Below are 11,333 nucleotides of genomic sequence, written 5' to 3' on the forward strand. Positions count from 1 at the left end.
CTCATGAGTTATTAACCTTTGAATACATATACATATTTTTGCAGGATCCTCGCTCATACTATGGGTTATGGGCTGAATTTCAATATAAAAATTTCCCTCCATGCTATGGGTTATAGGAGATGGGAGGTTTATGGGTTAGCAGACCATTTTGAATGGGAACTGTACTGGTTCCCCGACATCACTATGGGTAATGACAGGTTATGGGTTATCTCATGTATGGGTTATCATGGTTTTGACTGTACTTCGTATTTTTATTTGGGGGACCCGGCTCCGCCCCCTGCACCCCCTGAAGTCTGCAGGTTGAATATACAGAAGTCACACACACACACACACACTGACACCCCGTGAGCTTACACCAAGGGTGTCGTGCACATCAAGTATTTCTTCAATCCGCTTGCCCTCACCTCAATTCAACCTTACAGTAAACCCATCGTTCCGAACACACACATCTTCATAACCTTCAGTTCTGCCCACCCCTCATGACACAGATGGCGCAAAAGTGTATGTTGGAGGGACCTCAGCCGAGGGCATGTCACTTCTCAAATATATACAATATCTACCGGATTTGAATATTACAGGAACATCGCCATAGCAGTGCATCAGCTTGGTGCAACTGGCATGTCGACATGCTTGACTCTGCATCCCAAGCGCATGCATCTAGTGAAACCTGAAATCATTTCCTTTTCTTTAGTGCCAGGGGCCCATCGTCATCTGGCTTTCTGATCTCACTTTGCTCACCGCAATTCTGCCTTTTATGAATGATTGGTTTCAAACAGTCCTTGGCCAACTCTTAAGCTTGCCGCTTGGCATCTGAACCTGAGAACCATAGGTTTCTACGATTGCTGATGGGCTTTCTTGGGGGGGCGTTTTTGCTGGGCTGACTTCTGCCTGCCACGTTCCCGAGGTCGGGGAGTGGCTGTAGTTCATATGGTCTATTCCAGCCCCAATCAACACTTATCACTTGGGATACTGAATATGAATCCAAGTGGGAGCTGGATTAGGGGCTGGGTCTAAACCATCTATTTCCGCATGAAATGTTATCAAGCCTTTAATGTTCATCGAGTAGAATCCCCGGATGCAAGAAGTTAAGCAACATTGAAGACATCCGTGATTAGAATGATTAATACTAGCATCTTCTCTCAGACAAACACCTGTCAAGCTTACTGAAATGTGCCTAGGGGAACATGACTAAGTGATAGGATTTGGGTCAAAGCAAGCAAATACGCACTTCTGTCTGGATGACACTACCGTTCCAACCATCACTTAGCTCGATCGTACAATAGATGGCCCAGATGACCAGTAAAATCGAATTTAGACCGAGCCCGCACAACATGAGCACTATCCTGGGGGTCACGGAGACATACTCTCCGCCAGACATCACCTCGGGGTTCTTCTTGGACGGCGTGGGGCTCAGAGTCGATCCCCCTGACCGTCCCAAAAATAACAAGGAAGCAGGCTGGCATTGGAGATAAGAGTGGGAGGAATGTGTAGACTGAAATTGCCACAAGTTTACCGGCTGTGGTGGACAGAATGGTGAGTAACTGTGATTGGAAGGCATCAAATGTCACACAGCGTGATGTGTCCTCCAATATCTGAGTCCCTGCTGATGGAGTCCGCTGCAGCAGATGCGATTCCGCCACCCACCCTGTGATGCACGTTAACACTGTCAGGCCAAAAAAGAGGGTCGAGCGAATGCCTGCCTGGACCACAAGAGCCACTAGATCTACGAACAGGAAAATAAGCCAACATATCGATTAGAAAGGTAACTTGCGCCGCATCCAGAGCGGTACAATTGCACAAGCTCTTGCTGAAATAAAACTCTATTGAAGCCCCAAGCAATTGACAATTCCCCCCAACATGATTGATTTTGCACCACTCAAGAACGTAGCAGTGATATGATCTGATCTGTCGAGATTTGTGTGAGGAAGGCAGTGTTTGTAGAGCGGACCATCTGGTGTGCGTCGGGGGTCGACCATAAGCATTCACCAATAAACGTAGTATCTCGACATTGCCAACCCTATAATTTCACCGATACCATGGAGGACAAGAGTAGGAATCAAGTACCAGCATCACAGGATGCAAATCCCCAAAGTAGGGAGTATACGACAGTTCAATTCAACTGACATTGTTGAAGTCTCTTAGTGTATTTACGAGATGGAATAGATTTTGGTCTCATGCCCTGATCGAGCCAAAGGCATTGTCAATAAATATCAGATTGTTCCGAGCCATCGAGTGTCGTAAACATGAGGTTAACTGTAATGGAATGCACAACCAAATGTGTATATCCCGTAATCATCCAACAGGCTCTGGCCATGATGGCTGTGTTGCATGCATGGTGGAGCAATCTGGAGGACTCAGATAAGGATGTCCAGGATGACATCATGAAGACCTATGCAGCCGCAGAGCAGGCCTTGTGCTTTCACTACGATCTTAGTGCTGCAGCACATTCTACAGCACTTCCGTGGTGCCTGGAATCGCCTCCAGCTTGTTGGCATGTTGACACATGGTGTTCTGGTGTATAAGCCCCCGCACAGCATCCTAACCTGAGCCATTAGTTACCATGATTGCTTGCCATGGGCTTTCGGAATTTTTAAGCTGATGTTTACACTCGACCTACTTCCAGTCCTGGCCACACTTCGGAGATTCAGCAGTAGTGGCCTTTCACCAACGAACTGAGAGATGATGCATGCCTCAGAACATGTATTTACATGTGTTTGCATCGACAAAGATGCTCTGTTTATTGTTGTCGATGCGTCAGTGTCATATCTGTGCATACCCGACCCCGACCCGACTCCACCCTCTTCACCTCCGGAGTCATAACCTACCGCTGCCGCTCCGATACTCACCTCAGACCGAACACCGCCCCTCTCGCCACCCTCCTACTACTTCTCCGCTCCTCCTTCACAACACCTCCACTCTCCCGTCACCCTCCTACGCTTCCCCTGTCCACTCCAATACTCACCTTCGGACCTGACAACCCTCCTTTCCACCACTCCTTCCCCCTTACCTTTCCCCTCTCTCCTCCCTCTAGGTACTCCTCCACCACCCTTCCGCCAAGTTACGACCTTCCACTGCTGTCCCATACTTCGTACTCGGACACCGCTCGTACCTTTGCTCCGAGCCCCCATCATAGTCCCTACCTCGGACTTTGACTCCACCTCGGTCTTAGTCCATTGCATTGGTGACCTCATACTACGTAAACACCATTGCCAATATCCCTTGGACTTTCAACCCCACCTCCGTAACCTCCGTAAGCTCTGCAACCTCCAAGCTTCGCAGATCGCCTTCAGCACTTTCGCCACCTGTAATGTATTTCTCGCGTTTACCCCTCATCCCTATTTGGACTACTGCTTCTTCCCATTCTAGCCAGTTAGTCATCATCCCCACTTCTCCTCATCCTCCTGCCCCTCTGGGCCTCGCCCTCCCTACCTCCTTTCGGATGTATCATAGGTCCTGCCTTGTGACCTTCAGTACCGCTCCACTTCTTCTACCCTTTGTTCCCGTTCGGACATCTTCGTTCCGATTCAGTTACCCTTTGTTTTCCTTGTGCTTTTGCCCCCTCCATTATATATATCGGTGCTTGTACATACTCGTTTTGGTTCAGTCTGAAATCGACCTGAAATGCCCCCTAGAGACTTCCTGCTCACCTACTGTGAAATTAAGGACCAAATGGACAAACAGCAATGGCACAGCGCTCCACTTGAGTCGCTGAGGCCAAGGTCCCTCCATGCTAAGTCTCCGATTCCACTCCGGAGTCATCTGTTTCCGCCCGGTTCTAACAGTCAGCAGGCAACGTCAGAGTCTAACCATGCCTTTATCGCTGATCCTGGTGGCATCACAAACTTGCAGCAGCTCCAGTGTTTGCATGCTGGTGCCCTTCTGTTGATTTTAATGGGTGTCTTCATAGACTCTATCCCAATATTTGGGGATCTTCTGCTGTGATTACTTCATGGGCTCAGCTGTGGTGTGTAGCAACTAATTGCTCGCTCACCTGTCTCACACTTGGCCCGGTTTCGTTCTGAGAGTTACGGGTCGTTTCTGTCTGCTGGGAGGCTTTCGGATGGTGGTAGTTTCTGCACAATAAATAGAAGGCATGGGGAAGGGTAGGAAGCCAAGACTCGGATGTATCCTATTGAAATACTTCTGGATTCTATGCTTCCTGGTTGGAGATGCATATGATGAGAACTTTGGATGGACAATGCCAATGGCGACGCAGGAATATCCGGTGGCAGCGACTGCAAATAGTTTACTTTATTTGCACTCCTGTTTGATCAATCCCTTTCATACTATCTGCTGAAGGAGCGGAACTGAGAGTGCAGTTTTCCCTGTTCCTGGTTGTGGGGGAGTGTACCTGTTGAGTACAGTGCTGTATTAGTGTTTTGGTTGCTTTTTCAACAGTTGAGTATGCTATAGAAAAATCAAACAATCAAACACCCTGCGGAGCTGTTCAAATAATTCTGTCTGTCTGAGCCGACTCTGGTCTGTTCAGCTCTCAGTCAGAATTCACCTAATTCTACCACTTTTTAGTTTAGGAAGTGATTACTCCTATGTGTGGAGAGATACTACTATTTTCTCCCTTCACACTGTCACTTTTTGTTCAGTAGTAACAAACTGCTTCTAAGTGTCTTACTTAGATGCCTATAAATCTCCTATCTCACTTATCACACTGTTGTTGCCTTTTGTACAGTGGCAAACTTAACTGTCTTATCACTTTTTCGCACTGGAGTGAGAACCAGAAGTGCTTGAGAGAAATATTACTCTATTTTCTTACTTCTCTTACTGTTGTTGCCTTTTGAACAGAGGCAATCTTAACTGTTTCTATCACTTTTTCGCACTGGAGTGAGAACCAGAAATGCTTGAGAGAAATATTACTCTATTTTCTTACTTCTCTGAGGGGCTGCAAAGTGAGCGAAATCATGGTCCTTTTATACCTTTCAAGACCTTTCTTTCCCATGCTTTGCACTATTTACATGCAATAGAGTATTTACAAGCTTTTGTTCTAGAAAGCCCTAATGACTTGCCCAGATGACTTAGTCAGATATGACTCAACCAAAATGACTTGGTTAGATGTGATGGGGCTGTGTATGACTCAGTCTGAATTGGTTTCAGGCTGTGCATTTCTATTTTCAAGAAATGACTCAGCTGGAAATTGTTAGAATGGGGCGGATTTGGACGACTCCGGAGTGGAATCGGAGACTTAGCATGGAAGGACCTCGGCCTCAGCGACTCAGGCAGAGTGCTGTGCCATTGCTGGTTGTCCTAGGGGTCCCTAATTTCGGATCTAGCAGAGGGAAAGTCTCTTGGGGGGAATTCATGTCGATTTCAGACTGAGGTTACAAGTTACTAGGTACATTGTATATAAGGAGGGGTCTGGAATCAAAAGGAACAAGGGTAGGACAAAAGGAGACAAAGGGAGATGGAAAGAGGAACAACACCGAGGGTCAAGTGTTTGACTCAATGGTGTTTCCCAAAGGAGGAATGAAGGGCCAAGGCCCAAGGAGGAAGGAAGGAGGTTGGGAGTGGGGAATGGCTAGCTGACTGAATAGAAAGGACGCAGCAGCCCAAATAGGAATGAGGGAGAATAGCGGAATTGAAATGGACAATGCAATAGTTGCAAGGTCCAGAGTAAGTCCGGAAAGTCCGAACTCGGAGGCTAAACTCCAGAATATTGGCAAACGTAATTAAATGGAATGAGCTAACCAATACAATGGGTATAAGCGGAGGTGGGGTCAAAGTCCGAGGTTGGAGCTAAGACTGGAGGTTCCAGAGATGGAGACGCAAACAGGATTCCGGAGCAGAGGTCCGGAGTCGGGAGCATAGGTGTTGCGTACTTGTCTGGAAGGTGTCGAGGTTGGGGTCAGACCCGGAATGTTCTGGAGTCAGACCGAAGGTGGTGTTGGAACCGGAGGTGGGATAACCTCTTGGGAGTCGGCAAGGAGAAGGTGACAGAAGGGAAGTAGGGCTCCAGAAGTCAGGTTCGGAGTTCCGGGAGCCCGGAGCGGAGGTCAGGATTGTATGGATATGACAGAAATGACTCCATCAGAAATGACTCAGTCAGGGTGTCATATAGTTCTGTCTAGAAAATATTTCTAGGTAGTTGTTCATAGGTTCATATAATCCATATAGTGTAAGAATGTGAGGAAATGTTCTTCAAAGTATGTTTTAACATAAACAGTCCAAAAAAAAAATGTCATAAAAATGTAATGCATGTCGGATCCCCCTTGTTCCACAGCCATGGGAACATCTGGTGAATGTCTGTGCACAGGGAAACTTGTGCCAAGACTGAGGCTGAAGTGTGGTCACCTTACCAGTTAAAGTGTTTAACTTGTCACATGACCTTCAACATGGTGTCGAATCCAAGTGATACACACAACCTTGATTGACTCCTTCAATTACTCTTTCCTCCCATTCCAACTTGCTATCATACAAGGGTCAAGTGTCCATGCATGTGAGGTCATTCTTTAGTTGTTGATGATGTCCTCGGAACTTTCCCTACACCGCGTTGTCCAGGGTATCTCCAATTCCACCCCCAAACCCCGCCATGGCACGTATGCGGGAATATCGGCTCTGAAGATGATGAGAATGGGGATGAAGATCGTGGACTTGGGTAGTTTATTTCGGAGCTCGGAAAGCATCCACACTTGACCAACCCTGCACATCCTTGGTTACATTTGGAGATTCAAAAGTCACTATAGTCTGATGTCTCGACAACAGACCTCGGGATGGCACACGCTTAACTCCAGCTGCAGATTCCCAAATGGAATTCCTGGGGCGTCAATCAAGTCACAACAGGTTGATAGTTTGACAACATATGCCTCTCAGCCCGAAGCTGGCTCTACCAGCGAGGCATGTTAAACCGCCAAACATGTGACTCCCCTTGTACTGCAGGATGGATTCATCATATCATTGGGCAGTATAATAGTGAGATGTGGGTGATGGGACATGACCAAGCCTTATCGGTGACCAGCCCATTCAAAGACTTGGAATGCGTACCAGGTAGCTAGTGTTGTCCCCAAGTCCAATGAGAGCAGGTAAGCGCACAGATCCATCTATTGTATCCCAAGGTCCTTCTGTATGGCATAGAACACCCTAAAGCATCACAATTTCCCTGAGAATATATTCTGGAGCCTCTTGATCAAAGATAAGCTTCCGCGATCACCCACGCCCCAGGCCAGACTTTTCCTCGAATGTATTTTCTACCCCCACGGTTACAAATGACCACTTACCTTCAATTGGAGGATAATCTTGCGCTCCAATTTCTTCGTGAGCGCAGTATTCAAATGTTCCTGGATCTCAGCATGTCGACCCAAACACGGCACTTGCCTGGATGCTCTCTTCGTCTCTTCTTGGCATTTGCTCATACTACAGGTCCTGGTTACCTCCGTGATCAGATATCAGTATCGATGATGGTTGTGATAGAATACTGATGACATGGGTGACAATGCCATGGGATGTGTGGATCTGGAGGCAACCTTGCGAATGTGCCAGAAGGGAGGGCGACCGGTGTGCTTTTATCGCAAACCCAGGCCTGTTTCCTACAGTAAATTAAACATAATATTGAAGGGCTACTGCCTATTAAAACGATTTAATTATCCGGACCTTCCCAGATAAAATTTGAGCATCATCGAGCGAAGAGAGAAGTGGTAGAAGCTGCACTAAATGACCTGGCTGATGTCAACGACGATTGGGGCTGTTGCCTTGCCTTGGACAATAAATCGAGTACCATCCTTGCTTGCCGGAGGGAAATAAAGACGATCGTCCTTCAGCACCCGATTGCCATACCAGGCCCCATCACTATGGTCAGTCGGGCAGTACTCTTCTGGGAGGAAGAGTTCATCTCCTCCATTGAACCAAATTTCAGGGCCATTAATCATCGGAACTCTTCCTGCAGCGGAGGAAAGGTGTGTGATGATTCTAAACAAGGGTGCGGCCTTGAAACCGTAAAAGGGACACTTCATCCAGGATTCATCTGTGTTTTTCCCTAAATCTCTCTGGGAAGTTTGCACAAAACTTGGGTTTTTCTTGGGGATTGAAGGAGTGGCGAGTTTAGGATGTACGGGCTCAGGAATGACATGTGAACCAGTGGGTACGACGCCAGCACTGTGAACCCATTTCACAGAATCTGGGAAGCAATATTGAGTGATCAACTTGCATGAATTGGTTGACCAGATGAAAATGTTATGGGTGAGGTGAACAGCAGCATATCAGCCTCCAGGTGAGAATACAAGCCCATCCTGATGGGGAATCACCAGAATACCAGGGTAGAGGCAATGTGAGATGCTGAATGAATGGATCACCTGAAACATATAAGAGTGCAATTACACTGCGGCCTTTGTAGAACTTCCCTGGGGCCTGTAGGATCATGGACCCACTGTCAGAAACAACAGCTACAGCAGGGTAAAGATTGTTGGGCACAGGGAAGGTACTGAGCCTCAATGGCTCAGTGTCATGGCCGAAGACAATGATGTTTTGTCAGGGCACACCCGCCTGACCCGGGCCCACCCGGGCCCACCCGGCCACACCACACCCGCTCCCCGCTGTCTATCCCCCTCCCCCCTCCTTCCTCCTTCTCCTCCCCCCTCTTTTCCCTTTTCTTTCCCCTTTCTTTATTTCATTCTTCTCATGTTCCTCTTCCTGTTTATTTCTTTCTATCTACACGGACCACCTTCCCTTGTATCGATGTACTATTGACCCGTCCGGCCCACACACCCCGGACGGCCTCCCGCTGTGCCCAGCACACGCGCATGTAGCGGACGCTCTCGGGATCCCCCATGGGGACACCCGGATGCCTGCGGCTGCCTCCGAGGATGACGTGGCACCTGTCATGTGACTCAAGCCGCATGTACATAAATGTACCTGAAGTGGGAACCGAAGAAGTAACCTTCTTCTCACATTCTCCACCTCAGGTAAGTAGTATAGTTTTCCTCTTTAATAATAATAACACATTCTCCACCTCAGTCTGAGTGGCCAGGGACCACTGCCCCGGATCGGGCCTGCCAGTACGCACGCCCGCTCCACACCCCGTGACGGCCTCAGTGCCGGGCATTACCCCCGGGCCCTCTCGACCCCGGACGCGTCCCTGACAGCAGAAGAAGGTTTTAACCTTATTTCCCCCGCCTCACCCATCTCCCCAGCCATGGTGTCAGAAGAACAGTATGACGACCTGCTGGCCCGCTTCCAGGAGCTCCAAGCCATTGTGGAGAGCCAAACCCGCAACCACCCCCCACCCGCACCTGCACCCGCACCCGCCCCTGCACCCGCGCCCGTACCCACACTCGCGCCCAGACCCAAACCACCGAAGGTCGCTGCCCCCACTCCCTTCTCAGGAGCCAGTGAAGACCTCGATTGCTTCAAAGCCGAGTGCGGGATCTACTTCCATGTCCGCGCAGCCAAGTTCCCTACCGAACTATCCCAGATCCTCTTCGTCCTCTCCTACATGAAGGGAGGACCCGCAGGGGTGTGGGCGACACAACGGACGATCACCCTGTTGACAGCCACCTCCCCCACCATAACCATGGACGAGTTCAACACGGAACTCGATGCCATGTTTCAAGACCCGAACCGGGAGGCCACAGCTCGGCAGAAGTTGGCAGTCATCCGCCAAGGGACTGACTCCGTGGATAAGGTCATCCAGGAGTTCGAGATATTGGGACCCGCCTCGAGGCTAGGCGATGTCGGGCTGGTCGACCGGTTTGAGCAAGCGATTAACTCGCGGCTCAGGGAGAGTATATACCGCCTCCGCCCCATGCCCACCACTTGGACTGAGTGGAAGCGCGAAGCCACGCTTCTGGACAACCAGTGGCAACGTTTCCAAGCCACCCAACCACGCGCACCCCCACCTAGACCCCCATTCCCGCCAGCCCGACCTCCGCTGACCGTGACCCCATCCCAGACCCGACCCGCGCAGAACCCCCCACGACCTGCTCCTGCACCTCCGCCCCCCACCCCAGCAGCCCGTCCTACACCAGGGACGGGCCCCCAGCCGATGGATCTCGACAGGTCGAGGACTGACCAGAGACGGTGCTACAACTGTAACACCCCGGGTCATCTCGCGCGAGAATGCCCACACCCCAGGGTCAGCCGAGTACGACGTCTCCACCCGGAAGACCTGAGGACGTTGATGGAAGGGCTGAAGAGGCAGTTGACCGAAGGGACAGAGACGGTGGAGGGGGAACCAGAGGAAGAACCTCAGAGGGATTTTCAGGCAGGCGACCGGTAAGGGATGCGTCCCGGCTGCCTGTAGAAGATAGCTCGTGTAAATACCGCAGCGCGCGTAAGCCAACGCCAATGCCAAAGTTTCACCGAGTCATCGCGAAGAAAAAGAGGAGAAACGCATCCTCCACCCGTGAGAACGAGAAGACCCCAAGGGCAGCAATGCCCGAGGTAGCAGTCTCCCCCCCCGCCATTTACATCCTTTCCAAGCAGTCCCCCAGATCTCTTAACCTCACAGTGAAACTGACCGCCCTAACCTCCCTCGCGTCGGTATCTGTGTCAGCCCTCCTGGACTCAGGAGCCACCGGGAACTTCGTAAGCCCCGAGTTCGTCCGAAAGCACAACCTAGAGACAACCCCCCTTCCCCAACCCATTCCCGTCCGTAATGTCGATGGAACCCCGAACGAAAATGGAGCTATAACAGAAGAGCTAGAAGCCCTCCTGACCTTCGGGCGACACACAGAGCGGGCACGCTTCGCGGTTGCAAATCTCGGGCGCCAGTCCCTCATCATAGGACACTCGTGGTTGCTGCACCACAACCCAGAAGTGGACTGGGTACGACAGAGAGTCGTCATGTCCCGCTGCCCGTCCTCCTGCAGACAACCGCGAATACAAAATGATCAGGACCCGGTACTGGAGCCTGGGGATGGGATCTACACTGCCATCATTCCCCCAAGCTGGGGCCATGACCTGAGAGCCACCACGACCCCCTCGCAGCGGATGGCCCAAGAGGCCCGCAACCCGGAGGCTGAGCCCGCGTCGTTTGAGACGCTAGTACCAGAGCACTACCAGGACTTCCGGGATGTGTTCTCCAAAGAAGCCTTTGACCAATTGCCCCCCGGAAGCCCTGGGACCACGCTATAGACCTGGTACCGGACGCCAAACTGCCCAGGGGGAAGACCTTCCCACTCTCGCGTCCGGAACAGAAAGAACTAGACGAGTTCCTACGCGAGAACCTACAGAACGGGCGCATACGGCCGTCCAAATCCCCCATGGGAGCACCAGTCTTCTTCGTCAAGAAGAAGGACGGGTCCCTACGCCTGGTCCAGGACTACAGGAAGCTGAATGAGATTACGGTGAAGAACTCGTACCCGCTCCCCCTCATCTCAGACGTCCTCGCC

General features: G+C 50.5%; 1 protein-coding gene across 1 annotated transcript; it reads right to left on the reverse strand.

The window, feature by feature from the left end:
* Window positions 1-7,655: 7,655 nt before the first annotated feature.
* On the reverse strand, window positions 7,656-8,233 carry EI90DRAFT_3011444 (uncharacterized protein; the record flags this gene model as incomplete). The annotated part of the gene is made up of 2 exons (XM_039056466.1): window positions 7,656-8,122; window positions 8,149-8,233. 2 exons carry the CDS (start codon window positions 8,231-8,233, stop codon window positions 7,656-7,658), a joined length of 552 nt encoding a protein of 183 aa, XP_038923486.1.
* Between the last annotated feature and the right edge of the window lie 3,100 nt (window positions 8,234-11,333).

The sequence above is a fragment of the Cantharellus anzutake genome, assembly GCF_015039405.1.
Source record: "Cantharellus anzutake strain C23 chromosome Unknown EI90scaffold_2, whole genome shotgun sequence".
Lineage (NCBI taxonomy): Eukaryota > Fungi > Basidiomycota > Agaricomycetes > Cantharellales > Hydnaceae > Cantharellus > Cantharellus anzutake.